The following is a 17,975-nucleotide window of genomic DNA, read 5'->3' on the forward strand; positions in this document are numbered from 1 at the left end:
AGTTGTCTTAAATCCCTCATTTGCTCTCTGTTTTATGCGAAAATTTCCCATGTACGATGTTAAACTCGGAGTTTTAGTATAGGCATTGTGCAAAGTGATCTAGGAAAAATTGCAACAGAAACTCTTTCAAATTTTTTAGTCTCATAAATATGTTGGTTATAACATATCAAAAGTCCTACGAAATCCCAGTGGTGGAAAGTTTTGAAAATCACCTATTTATGACCACATATTACCAAAAAACACTGTTTTTAACACACAGGGGAAAGGGGTTCAAAATTTTACTTTCAGATATCACTATAAAAATTCACAAGTTGATTACACACACAAAGACAAGAAAAAAAGTCAGTTACCAGTTCTTTGAATTATTCTGTTTACACATGCATATCACACATTATCTCATTTAATATGCGCTAATAAGGAATTTAAGGAATAAATGCCAGAACAGATATTTAAACAGTGAATTTAAAGGTTACTATATATACAGTAACCTTTTAATTCACTAATTCAAGGTTACTATATATATATAGTAACCTTTAAATTCACTGTTTAAATATCTGTTCTGGCATTTATTCCTTATATTCCTTATTAGCGCATATCAAATCAGATAATGTGTGATATGCATGTGTAAACAGAATAATTCAAAGAACTGGTAACTGACTTTTTTTCTTGTCTTTGTGTGTGTAATCAACTTGTGAATTTTTATAGTGATATCTGAAAGTCAAATTTGGAACCCCTTTCCCCTGTGTGTTAAAAACAGTGTTTTTTTTGGTAATATGTGGTCATAAATAGGTGATTTCCAAAACTTTCCACCAATGGGATTTCTTTGGACTTTTGATATGTTATAACCAACATATTTATGAGACTAAAAAAGTTGAAAGAGTTTCTGTCGCAATTTGTCCTAGGCTCACCCCCTTTTTGTCACAAAATGCCTAAAAAGTGTCATATTACGGCGGCTCCGTCCGGCGGCGCACGCTGTGACTACAACCAAGCGCTTCCAAGTGAGTCATTCGATCTACCAGCATGCAACGGGGGAACGGTTGATTTTTTTAAAGGGGTGGGATTTTGTGAGAGGCGTTGCCGCACACCGACTACTCAAGGCTTAACACGCACCAAGACGCATAGATTCATACATTTTGCGCTTCGCAGTTCGCAGCTCGCAGCCTCTCCGTCTCAGCAACAAAATACTCCAGGAGTGATACATATATATTATTTATATTTATACTCGCCATGGCCAACTACATTCACGTCCCCGACGAAGCTCCCGCTGTGCCTAAAATAGACGTGACACTTGACGAGAGCGACTACAGACCCGGTGCGCTGAGGCTGATCAAGGAGCTGAGACCCAGCTGGAAGCCATCCGAGGTCAAAATGAAGGTATATGTCCTGAAGTCTAACATTTTTCGGTAAGGTTGAGTCGAATTGGCCGATGTGTGCTGCCATAGGTGACTGACTCCCAATTTTGCAGTTATATAACTAATTAACTGAGGAAGCTTGCATCAGTTTTTAACCGGGTTGGGAAAAAAAATATACAAAGACTCTGTGGTAAAGTAAGAGGAAATGACCCACTAAATTATAGAAATAGTACGTTGTAAATGATATTAGTCCGCTTAAGTCACTACGTCTATGTAATCCCTTGTATAAATATTACATTGTGATTTCCTCGTTCGGGTTAATGTTTTATGCAAATGGCATCTGCGTCAGATCGCCTCATGATCAAAACTGCGGGAGTTCCTCCGGCTGCTTTGCTGCAGGCATCCACCCGAGGGGGAGACTCGGCTTGTAACCTCGCTGTTATTACATTACAACTGGATACCGATATTCATTCATGTGCATATGATAGAGCTAATGAATGAACACGGCGGCAACATGACTGGAGCTGGTGACCCAGATACATGAGAGATGCATGCTTGGCCCAACATGAGCATGATGCAGAGCCCTAATGGCTGCTTTTTTTTTTTTTTTTTCTGGAATTTGTGGGATGGGAAAGGAGGGTGTGAAGCACATCTGAAGGGTGAGGGAGGTGTGTGTGTGTGTGGTAAGTATGTTATACCTGCACGGCGGACAAATGTATAGCCCAGAGGAGGTCAAAGCTTGTCATTTTCTCAAGTTGTGCAGGCTCTAGAGACTAATGCATTTTAAGTTTTGTAGGAGACTCATGATCCACTTGTGGTTTCATTGTTTGCAGAGAGAGAGAGAGATTCAGGCAAGCTCGCTTTGCAGGCTTAGCTGGCCTAAGCCTGCACAGCGAGTGAGTGCAAACAGAGACAAGAATGTTATGTCTCCTAGAGGGTACGTCATTCTTGGAGAAGCGCATGAGGAGATGCACCTTAACCTCTGGCCAGATAAGCAGAGTGGCCTGAGTGATTTCCCGTGCCAGTGAGCGGATGGGGGTGTGGCTGCGCTTGGTAAACACAGCCGAGGGAGGAGGGGGCCGGTCACATGCCCTGCCACCCTTCCCTGTATTCATCAATGGCCACAAAATGGGAACTCAGCAAATGCCAGTCATTGCTCCCTCACACAAAATAAAATTCCTGACGATCCTCTCGTTCCCAGTCAATCCCTGATCGTGTAAACGATTAGGGTTGGTATGTTGGGGACGACCCCCTCCTCCCCTGAACTTTACCTCTGCCCCCCATCTACCCCCCTTCCCCCAAAATGTTCCCAGTCTCGCCACAGGAACAATTCAGCTTAAACCAACCCAGACAAGCACTAATTTCCATGGCTACATTCGTCCTCCTCTCTTTTGTCTTTGGCCAGATCCAAACTCTGCTCAGAACTTATGTAAGGCTCAAACAATGTGGGCCTTCAGGCAGAGGACTTAAATAGAATGACGTGGAGGACGGTCTGGCTGTCGTCTGGCTCCGGGCCACTACCTAGCATTGCAAATGCGGCCTAATGACAACTTTTTTTTTAGCCCATTTACCTGCTCACCTCTCCTCGTCTCTGCAGTTTTTCACAGACGGGATAACCAACAAACTGCTGGGCTGCTATGTGGGCGGAGTCATGCAGGACGTGGTTCTGGTCCGAATTTATGGCAACAAGACGGAGCTGCTGGTGGACCGTGAAAACGAGGTGAAGAGTTTCCGGGTCCTCCATGCACACCGCTGTGCCCCGCGCCTTTACTGCACCTTCAACAACGGCCTCTGTTACGAGTTTCTACAGGGAACGGCCTTGGAGCCGGAGCATATCCGCAGCCAGCCTGTCTTCAGGTACATTATAATGAGTATACTGCAGTGCATTATGTTAGGCAACATAGCGTCTGCAGCCCAGGTGTTTCTCATAAATCACGAGGCATGTGATCCATTAAGTCTGTCAACATGGATTTCTACAATAGAAATCAACCCCATGCCACCCTGAGGCCACTCTAGGCACACACAGACACTCTTGACCCACTAGTCTAGAAACATTCAATCACTCCTTCTCATTTCCACATGATTTATACAAGCTATTTGTTGTCCAACCCCCCCCCTCCTTGCAGGCTCATAGCCAGGCAGCTAGCCAAGTATCACGCCATCCACGCCCACAATGGCTGGGTGCCGCAGTCCGACCTGTGGCTGAAGATGGGCAGGTACTTTGCTCTCATCCCCAAGAACTTTGAGGATCCCGAGCGGAACACCAGGTGAGAGCACAAAGATGGATCAAAATCATTAGAAACAACAACAAAGACCCATTTCTGATCAAACATAACCAATAAAAGCTGAGAAGCTTGGAATGTTGCTTGTGATCCACTTTTCAAAACAAAGTTGCAGAATGCTTCACAATAATTAAATTAAAACAAGTAAAAAACATTAGGAAAATGACACAAAAGTTACAATACAGGATAATGATATGCCACATCATGCAGAAAGCAAAGGACAAGTAACATGGGGAGGAAATGTAGAGCTATATGAGAATATGAAAACAATGCATATTAAAAAAGTTGAAAATGTGTCCGTAAGAGTTTTTAAAGAATAGAGAGAGCAAGCTAACCCAAGCTAAACTAAACTAAACTAGCTAACCTTATATCCAGGGTAGTATTAAAGAAATTACACCAGGAAGTTGATTGGTAGGAGACATGAAGTCAAATTGTTTAGTAGACATAAAAAATATGAAACCAGCGCTCTTCTGTATTACTCTGACTCACAGGATGTAGACTGTGGGTTCAAGTGTGCCATTGGGTTACTATTTCAGTCGCTATTTCCTCCGCTTTCACTATTTGCATGTTACTGTTTTCAGAATCCCCGTCGCTGCATGAAACAATAACAACAACGTCTAACCTCTGTTATATACTGTACAAAGCTGTTGCATTTTGCTTCTGTGGTATCATCTTCATGACATTCTGCAAGAGCTCCTATATGCAGCTATTAAATCGTCTGTGGTTTTAATGAATCCAGTGAGCACCACAACAAGTTCGCCCCGACACCATTTTGCAAGGGCACCACTGCTGCATCCTGGGCTTAGCACTGCCCATGAGCGACTGCGATTGGTTTAGAGAAATACAAAGAGGTCAGAGTGTTTTTTTCACCCTATAGCAGAGTGATAGTGGGTCAAGCCAGACCTCTCTGTAGTGCTGGCACAGTGCTAAGGTAGGTCTAGCTATGCAACACTGCTTCGGTATTAATCTGTGAGAGGACCTGCGGCACAAAGAAACTTATAGTTGAATGGTGAAAAAAAAAAAAATCTCCACCTTTGTAACTGGATTTAAGTCATTTTAGCACTTCAGTAGCCTGCCTAATTTAATTCTTTTAAATTTAATTCATTTATTTCAAGCCTTTTTCAGACTTGTCACAACCTGTTGATCATGGACTGAGTCGTAAAAAAAAAAAAAAGGAGCTTAAATGTCCTGTTTTAAAATGCAGGTCTTTACCTCAGGATTGTGTGTGTTTGTGTTGTCACTCACAACCCCACGGGCCCCTGCCTCTGTTAGGAATGAGTAAGAAATGGTCCAAACAGCCCCACGTGAAACGGCACGACGCAGGAGGTGCAGTTTAAATGTACATACCTCACGTGTTAAAGGAAGTGTGTGAGATTCCATTCATAACGTCAGCAGGTGTGACCTTTGCTTACCTGTGGAGGTCTAGAGAGTTACGTAAATAATACATAAGAGTGAACCAGCTTGTCAAGAAAGTGACTCAAACGTAAACAAGGAACTTGCCAAAAATATGTACCCTCAAGAAAACATTATTAGCTGTGTTTTCCACAGAGTCATCCGGCGTCTTTCAGTCTATTTCAAGCTAATTGCATTGCAACATTCGCTGAAAATTATACTTCTGTTCACCAGAGATACATTTCTGTCTCTCTTCATTGTGTCGACACAGCAACACACTGAAAATGGAGGGAGCAAAGGCCACTGCGTCACAAAAGCAGTGAATCTTGGTTCCTGTAGTTCACTAACACGCTTTTGGCTCTTGGGAGAACTACATCTTGATTGTTTTGTAAAGTGCATCTGCAAGAACATCACGCATCACCGCACCCGAAATTAATTCAAAATAAAAATGTACTTGGCAGGCTGTTCATTTACCTTGGCAGGCCAGCAAACACTACATTTTTAAGGGAAGCGCTAACTAACATCTAGTACATGCCCCAAACTGAACAAATAAGTTGTTTGATTTGGCACTTACAAATTATTTTAATAGACCATTATCAGCATTGCGTGTCTAGGTTTATTATGTTTCATTTGGTCTCACATGTAAATAATAAAACTGAATAAAGTGGAGAACAAATCCCAGTTGTGTGCTTCCTCAGAGAACTCCATCTCGCTCCAAAAGAAGAATGAAGAAAAGAACACAAGATGACAAACAGACACAGACAAATTGAAACCAAATGGCATCAAAACACAGCGCAGCGTAGAGTGAAACACAGGAAACAAAATGCATGAATATGCATACTATGAGAACTGATTGCATAAATATGGTTTCAGTTTAAGTGACAGATTTCATTGTTTTCATCACTGAAAACATCTGCGTGCAAAAGCAGGGGTGGATAATATCTTCATTGTCAAGAATAAATAAAAAGCAGTCCTTCAGTTTAAGTAGCAGTACTATACTGGGTATATAAGCATTAGTCATATCTACTTAAGTATCAAGTACTTGTTGTGAAGAATGGTCCCTCATGAAGGTAGAAGTATTTGTTAAGTATTTTAATGCTGTCAGTCGCTCAGATGACAGCAGGTCTACCTACTCCATGAACTTATGTAATTTGCATGTAAAAGCTTGTTATGCAAAGTAAACATAAAATATGCAAGATAAATATGTTGATAAGAAATAAAATGATTTCCCTCTGAAATGTAGGGCAGTAAAACTCTAAGTGAGCATACTCAAGTAAAGTGCCAGCACTTAAAACTGTACAGCGTTTGAATAAACGTACTTAGTTATTATGCACATCTGACAAAAACTGAATACTCCACGTTCTCCAGATATGTAAAATGTAACCTTTCTCCAAACTTTCAAATCTACTCAAGTATGTTGAAGCAACATCATGCAATTTTTTACTGTTGTGAGTTTGTGTATTAGGTTTTGTTTACCTGACAGCCTGAAAATGGACGAGTTTTGAACGAGCTGTTATCCGGGTTCAGGATTTCATCTGACCTTTTCCGGTTGATTTAATGAGGGCCATTATTCTTTTGAAAAAGTCTCCCGTTTCAGTTAAATTTGTCTCATGTGAGGCACAGCCGCTATCCTCTCATGTTGCACCAGGCAGCACTCAGGGTTATGGTGGGTTTGCAGTTGATCTGATTAGATTATGTGCAGAGACAGGCTTTGTATTCAGGCCTTAACAGAAATGTATTGTTTCCATCACTGTAAATTGATTTTCATTTGGGACTGTGCAATGGCAAATGAACTTCTGTTTGTTGTTCTCCCGCTTTTTGCCGTAAAAATTGTGAATTGTGCAATGCCTGCCCGTGAAATTATGTAACCCCACTTCCCTCGCTCTCCCCCTCCCTATTTCTTCCTTGTTTTATTTCTGTACACATCCCCTTCCCTGTTTCTGATCCAACCGACCTCCATCAATCCCCCTCTCCTCATTCCACTCACCCTCTCTGTGTCTTGGTCCCTCCTCAGGTTGAGTGTGGAGGTGCCCAGCCCGCGGCGCCTCCGAGAGGAGCTGGTGTGGCTCCAACAGAGCCTGTCAGTACTTGGCTCCCCCGTGGTTCTCTGCCACAACGACCTGCTCTGCAAGAACATCATTTACAACCAGGACTCAGGTGAGTATACAAGTGTGGCAGTAGATAATACTCTGCAGCTTGTATTGTTTTTTGTAGTTTGAACTGCACTGCCCCATAGACACAGGTAGGATTGCATTTACTGCACTTCTTCATCCTTAGTCACATGCTGCGCTCATTATCACTGTTCAGCACGCTGGGCCGTAGCCACAGAATTTGAACGGTCAAAAAAGACGTTATAATTGTTTGGTTGCCCTGTGATGGCTGTAGGTGTTTTCTTTGGCATGCACACACAAATTTTAATCCTCGTTCAAAATAAAGCTTGGGAAACAGGGTGTTTTTTTTTAATCATGTTCAGTGTCATTTTAACACTGAATCCATCTCTCGGTGGGTTTCCATTCTATTTCCCATGCTTTTTGAATCCTTACTAATACGGGTGGGAATTGTGTCTGGCCTGCCTTTCTGATTCTGTGCTCGGACTGCAGTGCTCATCACAGCCCTCGTCAGCCCAAACAAACTAATGTCATCACACTAGTCCACTTAGAGGAATGCACACAGAGTGTCAGTTTCATTGAAACACACTTGTTTTGGTGCTTTGGGAATGGTTCTGTTGATAGTGTGAATATTGACAAGCCTGACTTGAATCCAAATGATTACATTTTGAATTGGGTGACATTCAGTATACCAGTCACTGAGAAGACGTTATTTGTAGAACATTGGGGGGGTCGGGTGGGATATACAGGTGAGAAAGGAGACTTGGTTGAGAACGAGGGAGAATTCAGCGTGGGAGGGGCGGGGAGGGAGAGTGCAGGTTTTCTATGTATTTTTTTTGGGATGGGGAGGGAGTAATAAGGGAGGGTTTAAGAGCTGTCAGCACCCTCGTCCATTTGTGGCGAGGGGAGGGGCCCTTCTCACAGCTCCTTGTGTCTAGCCTTTCTTCCCTAGGAGTGACAGCCGAGGCTGCCCCGCCCCGCCCGCCCCGCCCCGGGGGGGGGCGATGGAGAGAGACACACAACACATGCAGTCGGCTCTGAGGGCCCTCGCGTAGTCGGCCAACTGCTCAGGCTAATCAGGATGAGTTCATGGCGGCAGTACCTTCCAGTGCAACTCGGTCACCAGTTGTCCTTCACACTTCTTATTACTAGGCCACTTGCGATGCTGGTGACAACACAAATGTTGGCTGATTTTTACGGTTTTGCACTTGCCAGACGCCAGCATAGTTGTTAAATTTAGCCTTATCCTCATGTCACCTTTTTGTTTTCCAGTGCAGAATGCTTCTAGTGTGATCAGATATTTCACAGTGCATTCACCACCAGACCACACCTACAAATGACAACAGTGAAATTAACCCTACAATGGAGTCCAAGAAATTTAACTCCAAGCCATAATTACAGCATTGCTGACCGCACCCATTCAAGCTGTCTAAACCGTCACTACAGTGAATTCAATTCCAGTCAGCCCCCCAGTCCCCCGCACATACACCCTTTTAGTTGAGGTGAAAAAAAAAAGCTGATTTCTGACTCGATAGCTACCACGCTTCTCCCTGTGAGCATTTTTTTGCCTTTACTTGCTGAGTTGCAATCACTCGTCTGTCAGATGCTAGAGGGAGAAACCACCACTTCCTGTAATGATTAAAAAAAACAACAACAACAATGAAATCAGCGGAATATGGATTGTTTTTGTCACTCAGTAAATTGCTGTTTTCCCAAGACACTTGAGGACACTTGAAAAATTCAGAATTTATTTTCCCTCAGCCTTGCTCACAGGCTGGTTTTGTTTTCCTGAGGCTCTCACTCGAGTCAGATGATGAGAGGAAGAAAACAAAGTATGCATGCACATACTAGTTCATCCCAGTAGCCACAAAACTCGCAGCTCAGTCGCCAAGAGGAAACCTCACCAAGTTTGTCATTTGCATAGAAGCAGCAGAGGTGTCACGCTATTGGGCTCAGAGTGGACCAATAAGAAAGGGGCATTGGAGGGGGTGTGTGTGAGAAGAGGAAGTGTGCGTGAGTGTTTGTGAGGGGTGAGGGTAACGAAAGCAAAGAGGGTTTGGCAGCAGTGCCTGATGTTTCGACACTGTGCGTGAGAGCAAAAAAACGAATGAAAGAGAAAGTGTGTCAGTGAGAGAGAGCGCGAGAGTATGTGTGACAGATGTGTTTGCCCCAACTTTTTCGTCTGCTGCACAGGGGGCTATAGCCACTGGCCGGAGGTGTTCAGTTGTGTCCCGCTAGGACCTACACGGCGGCTGGTAACCCACCTCAAAGTGTCTTTCTCTGTAGTCCAGCACCACCTCAAAAACCACACTTTTCCATTTGCTAGGTCACAGAAGCGAGCTTAGGGCAAAAATGAGTTCAAAGCAAAAAAAAAAAAAAAAAAAAAAAAAACAAACATTGCAGAGTGGCGACAGAATTTGAATTGGGAACTCATGGTTGTTCAAACTTCAAATCATGTCATTGTCTCTGTGAAAACCAGAGCTAAATGTCTGCAGCTCTGCAGGAGTAAGGCTTTGTATTTTGAGATCATCTGTTTCATCCCATTAAGAGGGAATTCTTCACTCTGTCTGGTCCTTTTTGATGTATACAGATGAAGCTCAGATTTTCAGTTCGCTCAAAAAGTAATTGGACAGCAACATGTTTCTTGACCTTGCAGCTCCATGCTTGACTGCCTTTGATATGAAATGAGTTGAGAAAAGGCAGACGTTCTGTTTTAATCTTTGAACAATCTTACTTACCTGTCAAGACTGTACTGCAGTGGGGCTTTTCGAGCTTTAGCCAGTGCTTGTGCTCTGTGGTGACCTCTCGAAAAATGCACACCTTCAAAAAACACCACTAGGCCCAAGGTATCCTGGCGTCAGACTCTCCAAATGGTTTCCATTTTAGTGTTTATCTAGTGCCTCTAAATTCCTCTGAGGCGGCATTTGGTAAATGTCAGCTATAGTCAACAAAGTTGTGAGGGGGCACGGAGCCAAGGTATCAAACAGTATGTTGCTTTGCAAATGCTTTTGGAGCTCACTGTACTTTGTTAGTGTCCACTTTGATGTCTCTTTTTTTTTTTTTTATCTTCGCTCAATCCCTATCCTCATATGTCCTTTCACTTCATTTATTTCCATTCCCTTCAACAACATATCGTCCTCTGCACATGACCCTGACTTAGGTCATTTTCCTTTATTCTCCTCATGAGTCCAAAACAAATTGGCTCCGGAAAGTTACTGTCTTCCTTTCCCCAGTCATTGATTGCATAATGCTTTGCACATTTTCATCTTGGCTATTTTATCCAGGCGGCTCATTTGGTTGTTTCTGGGGGGGGGGGAAAAGGAAGTTAAATCTGTTTTGTTTCAAGCCATAAAAATCTGTTGTTTTTTTTTCAAGTCTTTGTTCTCAAAGGCGGCTATTGTTGGTGACTGACTGCTCCTGAATGTCTGGAGGTGTGCGTACTAACAAGTAAAAATGTTGTACCTCTAAGGCATCTTTTAGACAGTTTCCCGGGGTTTTTTTTTTTAGTAAAGTGAAAATTCAGAAAGGGAACATAAAAATCTGGAATTCCCCTCACTGTTAAAAGCTTCTCTTTTGAATGTGTTTCTAACACTGCATGTTCTTGTTTGTCACTAAACAATGGCATCTTTGTGCATGTGTAGGAGGTCTGTATTGGTATTTATTTTCACGGGAAGCACCCCTTTTAAGTCTAAGGCAAAATGTGTCTGTCTTAAGTGTCATATGTCTTTGTTCTGTGCTAATGTTTTCCTCTGCAGCCTCCCTGCCTCAAAATGCAAACTCTTACTCCTCGTCGCCAGAATCCGTGAGCTAGCCAGCCAGGCCAGTCAGTCAGGGAGATTTTAATGAAATGAAAAGCCTTGAGATTAAGAGTTATCAAAGGGAAAACACAGCATAATCATTTTCATGTCCCCTTCCTGTGTCTCACTCTAAACAAGGCTGCCTTTCTTTCCAGGCAATGTAAAGTTCATTGACTACGAGTACGCAGGGTACAATTACCAAGCCTACGACATTGGGAACCATTTCAACGAGTTTGCTGGTAAGTTTGTCTTCATAATGTATAAAATAAGTTTCGTATGAACACTATCCATTTCCAGAATTCATGTGGGTGTTTATGTTTATATGACGTGTGTTTGGACAGGGTGCTGTTGTATTTGTATTCGTACAGCTCAGAGTGGGTGTGGTTTATACTGAAGCATTAAAAATCCTCCATGTCCTCATTTCTCCCTGTGTAATCATTACCATTATTATTTTTAACACATTGAAGCATGAATCTTTTGGTTTTACAGTGACGATGATGACATATAAAACAAACTAGAGGTTATATAACCACAAACATAGGGCTTGATAAGCGTAGCCACAAACAACCATCATCATAAACAGGAAAAAATCAGCATCATTAGCTCTGTGTGTGCTAGTGAGTACTGCACGAATACTATGCGAGACTCGAAATTGATAAAAAAGCTTCATTATGAATTAGACTAAGAGTAAACGGAAAGCACAGAGACAAGTCATAACATCTCTGGTGTCTGTGGCCCTGCTAAGGCGTCAATGTGCTATTAATGGACATGAAAATATTTGTTACTTTTACACTGCGGCCTAACACCCTGCCCTGTTTTGATATGTGTGTGTATTTCAGGCCTGAATGAGGTGGATTATAGCCACTACCCAGATCGGGACTTCCAGCTGGAGTGGCTCCGCTCCTACCTGGAGGCATATAAGGAGCACAAGGGCCAGGGCAGTGGGGTGACTGACAGAGAGGTGGAGGTTCTCTACGTCCAAGTCAACCGGTTTGCCCTGGTGAGCATCTGGACCCTGCATGCAGTGTCAATTTAATGTAGAGTGCATATTTGTCCAGTCTATTCATGAATATATTGTCCCCGCGGGTAGTCTTAACGTCAGCTGACAAAAATTCGAAACACAAAAAGGTTAACATTAGTGCATAAGGGATTAGGAGTTGTAAAATGGGCCGACTCCAATTCCAATTTCTCACCGAAGTAGTTGGAGGAGTCACATTTATTGGAATTTGGCCCCTGAGCAAATTTATTCACCAATGTTGAGACTGAAGGGGAAAAAAGGCCACCCATTAATGTACATTAGGACTAAACCAACTGTATGTTAATTACAAAATCAACATCGGCATGCCGCCAGTGCAGGTGAAATATGAATACCTTATTCACATTTTGTGCGGGATGTTCATCAAATCTTTAATTGGCTATGAAGTGTACTGTGGCCTTGGGCTGCGTCAGCTGATTGTGTCACTTCATTAATAGCAGAAATTCATTTTTGATGATGGGAGGCGCAAATAAATTGTCCCAAATGGCCTAAATCTTTCCTCGCCGCCTCCTTTCCTCCACTTCATTCCTCCCCTTACCACCTCCAAGTTACTTCCTGGTAGGAGAGCAAAAGAGGAGGCTTTGACATCCAGCTGGGTGTGCAAGCTAGGTCTGCCAAGTGTATGACATTACACTGATCTGTCTCGGAAAACATGTTTTTTTTTTTTTTTTTTTTCCACTGATAATTGTCACTTTTGTTGTGTCTACTTTTTGATAGATGCTTCCCGTCAGGTCAGCCATCATGACAAACCAGCACACTATTGAAACATACCCGTGAAGTGAACCTGGATTATTACAGATTTTAATACGTTGCATAACACATGGCGTCAGCGCCTTGCATTACGTCATGCACTTTTGCACTGAAGATGTTTTCAAGGATTGTAAATCTTTTTTGAATTGCTCCCTTATGCACCGTCTTTGCTGCAGACAAAGGCTTTCTGTTCTGACGAAGTGTGCAGTTGTATTCTTAGTATGGCTGCATTATGACGGGTAAAAAGATCATCCCGATTACTTCGCTAGATGCTGTAATAATAATTCATATCAGTCCTGCTGATCTGAGAAAGAAATGTATTTGACCGCACCGTTTTTAGTCATGGATGCTGGAACTCTGATGTATACATAATTATCTGCACAGCCTTAAATCCTCGATGAAATTTGCAGGTTGGAATTGGATGTCAGTGTCCTTAAAATGCATTAATCAGTAAATTTCATAGCCAATGGATTTAGGTGTTTAAAGTTGTGAGTCTCTTGCATGTGATTTTTTTTTTTTTCTTTTACTGGAACAGAGAACCGGTGGAACTCTTTTCTTGATCGTCAAACCTGAGTGCACAGCCCCGGGGCAGTGTGTTGTGTGTGTGTGTGTGTGTGTGTGTGTGTTTGCAGAATGACATGGTTACCCATATGGCCTTAGTTTCTCTTAGTTTCCCTAAACAAACATTCCTGTTTGATGTTCCTCGAGGGCGGTGCAGACCGAACAGAAGCAAGTTGGTAAAACAAACCTATAAACAGACCTGGACGGAGCGTAGATCGACATTTCATCTGGTTATTTGAATTAGATTTATATGCGGCCTCGGCTCTTAACAGGTTAAGTATTAACAGTGCAACTGCTTCACTGAACAGTCAAGGACGCGTTGCTTTGTTTTGTCTCAGCCTCTCGTTGTTTATAGTTGCACATAGTTGCCATTTTCCTTTTAGTTTCTTCAGTCAGTGGCTTTTGCTGCTCCTGTAAGTCAGGAAGTGATGGCCAGAATTCAAGAGTTCACCAAATAGTTTTTATTTTGTTTGTTTTTTTTTCCCTTTTACCAACCCCAAAGCCGAGTCGCTCACTTCAAAAGCCTAATATTGCTGAGACAGAGAGCTGTCAGTAACGTGCCGAGGAACCTCAGAGTCTCGAGGGCTTGTTGTCAGGAGTTTCCAAGGTAGCCATAAAGTGTTGACTCCACAAACACAAACCATAATGCAAGTTGGGCTCTAACCTGCGCTACCTGTTCTGAATATGTGATGAGTGTGTTTCTGCTCTGTGACAGCCGGCATTATGGGAGGGCGGCTAATGATGCCTGGTCGCCCATGTGAGGCTCACTGCTCTCCCCTGAGCCACATTCCCCCGTTGTTTACTGTCAAGAGGAAAAGAGGGCGATGTGGAGGATGGGCGAGCGAAGTGTGATTGTGTTTCTGTGTCAGCTATTTGTTGTTGTTGCTATAGGGCTTCTGCTGGCTTTGTCCTCGCTCGAGTGAGCTGTGTCGGGTAATTACAGACGACATTTCACTTTTAGAGTAACAAGAGTGCGAGCTAATTCTTTCTCTCGCTCTCTCTTTCTCTCTCTGTGTGTGTGTCAAGGCATCTCATTTCTTCTGGGGTCTGTGGGCTCTGATTCAGGCCAAGTTCTCCACCATCGATTTTGACTTCCTGGGGTAAGTTCATGTCGACATTTCGCATTTGGCCCTTGTGATCATCGACTATTTTTATTTTTTTTTTCCTTGCCCAACAGGTTTGATACGAGCATTTTATTATGTTTTGTTTCAGGAAAAAAAAAATGCATGATCGGTGTCTTTATTATATGATACAGAGTGAAACAAAGTGTGAAATAGATGAGATGAGCCTCTGTTATTTGTCTTATCTCATGCAGGGTGTTATAAGCATAACAAATTCCTCCAGCTGATTATTTCGGTGTCACCCTGTTCATTTTTATCTCGTCGCTGACGCTTGTCTTTCTCTCTCTGCCCTCAGATACGCAGTGCTGCGCTTCAACCAGTACTTCAAGATGAAACCGGAGGTGTCTGCGCTGAACTTACCAGAATAAAATCCTCCGCCCTCTCCCATCTCCTCCTCCTGCTGCTCTTCCTCCTCCTCCACTGTACTCTGCGCCTCCCACGTTGACTGCAGGGCGCCCTCTAGGGGTCGTAACAGGGAAGAGCCAGAGTGAGAGTCTGTCCTGATCAGTGCCTACAGGTCCCCTCGCCATCCTGTTATCATCGTTTTTAATAAGATTGAATGGCCCACATTCTCTCTACTCATCTGCATAGTTACACCTTTGTCAGCCAGCACTTAGGCCAAGCCACCTGTTGTGAGGGCACATGTGAAGTACGCTTACTTATCTGCAACAGTCTAAAAACCTACATGGCGAAATTTATTGCAGCACTGTTAATGTTTTCATCAGTTAGACTATTAACATGATATTACTGGATTGTAGTGATAAGGTGTTTTTTTTTTTTTCCAGTTGCTCAAATCATGATACACTTAAAGAGGAACAGCATCCTCCTTGCACGATGGATGAGCGCCAGTCTCGGGACAGACGCCTTCCTACACACTCAAATGCACTTCCTGTTCACGAGGCAACCCGTTGAGAGTTTACACACACAAGGGCCTCCGCTGAGTTAAATAGACCTCCACTGTATGTCGGGCTGGGCTGTGGTTTGACCTGTGGGAGATTTGTCATGATAGCGCGCCCATTTCACTGTAACGTAGCTGTCATGTAGGCCCCCGCGATCGCTCTGACAAATCAGAACGAACTTGCTTTGCAGGTTTGTCTCGATCTAGACGCAGAACAAACTTGCATTTTGTTTGAAATAGAACATTCCTCACTCACATCTTAGGCAGGCTATTGGGTCGCAGGTCACATTGTTAGTCACTGTGTTTGTGTGTTTTTTTTCCCCCACTGTGACATTGGCAGCGAGTTGTGCTGTAAAAAGCAAGACCAAACACAGATCCAGAAGCCGATATGGTCTGACCATTATAGCCGAGGCTCCTACACCAGGAAGTACGGAAAAGGAAAGTGATTGTTACCATGTCAGTGGAAGGCTGGGAATTACATGTAAAGACTTGAATAATATGGAACATATTGTTGTTCAGTCCTGATTAACTCACTACTGCACATTTCTACTACTTCACATGTTGTAATATTTGTCTCGGGAGGATTGATGAGCAGCTTTAGCGTGATATGGCGCAGTCGACTGTCACATTGCCGAGCCACCGTCGGCATGTATGCTATTGAATACTGACCAAAGTTTTCAAATCCAGTTGGGAAAAAAAAAAAAGATGTGGGGAAAAGTATTGGCTTAATTTTAAATGAAAATGTGTAGGAACCTTGTTTAGTGCAGCTGAATCCGGTCAGCCAACTCAGCCAAGCCAAACTCTGCAGCTTTGTTCAGCAATATAAAGAAACTCGCACGACCGGAAGAGAAAGAGAGAGAGCACGTCTGTCAAAGGTCAAAAAAGTCAATCTGGCTCCTTGTCCACGCAGCGGCCGGCCAATCCGTAGAAATGGAGGACCAACTCCTGTGGTTAGCATCTTCGTCTCCAGCTGACAGCCTTGATAACTCACCTTCGTCCTTCATACTTCATCCGTAGTGTTTTATAAGAGGAGATTTAGGAGGCTCTTTGTGAAGGTGAAGTAATTTAATCTCCTGGTTACTTTAACAAGCCTACACCAAAGTGCTCATATCAATTTTTTTGCTTGTACATAACGCACATTGTATCTTTTTTTTTTTTTTTTTTTCCATTTAGCAAAAAAGCTCAAATGACGACTATCTAGACTTTTTAAAATGACAGTTTTTATACTTATTTAAGTGAGTGTGTTTGGGAGAAGGTCTCGGAGAGAACGCAGGTGTTTGGCGGCACAGTAACAGATGACTCCTGGGCAAAAAGGGTATTCAAAATATTTCCGATACTTTGAAGTGCTGGATGACACCTTGGATTTTCAGTCAGCGTCACTTTGGAAACACGGTGTCGTTTGGTTGCCCAACATTTGCCCAGGTGAACTTGTCTGTCACAACACTGTCTAAAGTTTTATGAAGAGATCATTAGTAATGAGAATGGGTGGTCTTTTCATACTGACAGCCCTGTGTAGTGTATCTACCGTAGCTAAGAGATAGACATAGTCTGCCTGTGTGCCTGTGACAGCTATTTTGTATTTGCCTGTGGGTTTGAAGTGAGAGGGTTATAATTAGTTTTCTTCTGTCTGTTGGTCTTTGTCAATACTGGTCATTTTAGAGGGATCGGAAATGGTTTGATTCAAACCTAATCCATGTTTGAAAAAGCGTGTCCTGTGGCTCTTCACATTGCTGTAAACTCTAAAAGTTTAATCGAAGGTAATGTTTATTGTATGTGTTACCGTTTTGGGTTCTGTTTTGACACAAAGGTCAAGCTGGAACTGGTTCCTGGGGAGATTTGTCTCTGTTTTTGTGTCCTGTCCGTAGACTGTCAAGCCATGTTTACACATAGACGCACAGACGCAGTGTTTATGAAGTTTGTCAAGTTCTGCTGCAGCATAACCAGAATGTTTGAGATTTATCCGCTCAACTGTCTCCTTCACGTCTCCAGGCCGCGTGTCGGTGTCTTTTATTTCCATCAGTGTGAAACGAACGCATCGCCACTGTAACATCATCTCGGTACTGCTTAAAATCTCCACTACACGTTAGGAGTGTGTGTGTGTGTCTTCAACATTGTAATGGAATCTGTGCTAACTCAAGTCTTCTTTGGCCACTGTAGCCTCTGTTTATATGTACAGTAAAAAAATGTAATATCTGCTTGTCATGAATGTGAATGAATGTACATAGAGAAATTATGTTTTTTGTTGTTTTTTTTTTTCTAAAAGTTGCATTAAAGTGAATAGTTAATTTGGGGGTAAGCTGTGAAATAACGTACTATTTCAATACTGTACATGCTTTGAAAGAATAAAGTCTATTTACCCTTACTGGTGACTTCTGATCCTCTTATCTCTCTTCTGATTTTAATACAAGGACTTCCCATCAGAGCCACATCATTATGGCTAATTGGAGGGTTATCAATACAAGTTAAGGTGAACTACTAAAAGACTGGTAAATATTTGTTAGCTGGCAGAGGGACAAACAGGACCTCCCAAAACACCAGGCAAAATTGGGAAAACAAGATTAGAAGACAACTACAACAAGCTCACCTAAAAATGCACTACTAATAGTACAAAAAAAGGCCAAGTGACAACACAATTTCACTGAAAAGGCTTCAATGGTTGAATTTGAGTGTTAAAGTGT

The 17,975-nt window shown here is 42.7% G+C and overlaps 1 protein-coding gene across 1 annotated transcript; it reads left to right on the forward strand.

The window, feature by feature from the left end:
- The first annotated feature begins 1,066 nt into the window (after window positions 1-1,066).
- On the forward strand, window positions 1,067-17,659 carry etnk1 (ethanolamine kinase 1). The gene is made up of 8 exons (XM_030045530.1): window positions 1,067-1,374; window positions 2,950-3,209; window positions 3,479-3,619; window positions 7,041-7,183; window positions 11,087-11,170; window positions 11,771-11,931; window positions 14,305-14,378; window positions 14,695-17,659. The coding sequence occupies exons 1-8, from the start codon at window positions 1,228-1,230 to the stop codon at window positions 14,765-14,767; spliced, it is 1,083 nt and encodes a 360-aa protein (XP_029901390.1). The 5' UTR covers window positions 1,067-1,227; the 3' UTR covers window positions 14,768-17,659.
- Window positions 17,660-17,975: the final 316 nt, after the last annotated feature.

Source organism: Myripristis murdjan, chromosome 23, assembly GCF_902150065.1.
Source record: "Myripristis murdjan chromosome 23, fMyrMur1.1, whole genome shotgun sequence".
NCBI classification, from domain to species: Eukaryota; Metazoa; Chordata; class Actinopteri; order Holocentriformes; family Holocentridae; genus Myripristis; species Myripristis murdjan.

Bases quoted from the DNA above. Each gene is read 5' to 3' on its own strand.
- etnk1 (XM_030045530.1), top strand. From the start codon at position 1,228: ATGGCCAACTACATTCACGTCCCCGACGAAGCTCCCGCTGTGCCTAAA. The intron at 3,210-3,478 runs GTACATTATAAT...CCCTCCTTGCAG, and splicing joins CGCAGCCAGCCTGTCTTCAG to GCTCATAGCCAGGCAGCTAG. The intron at 11,171-11,770 runs GTAAGTTTGTCT...TGTGTATTTCAG, and splicing joins CCATTTCAACGAGTTTGCTG to GCCTGAATGAGGTGGATTAT.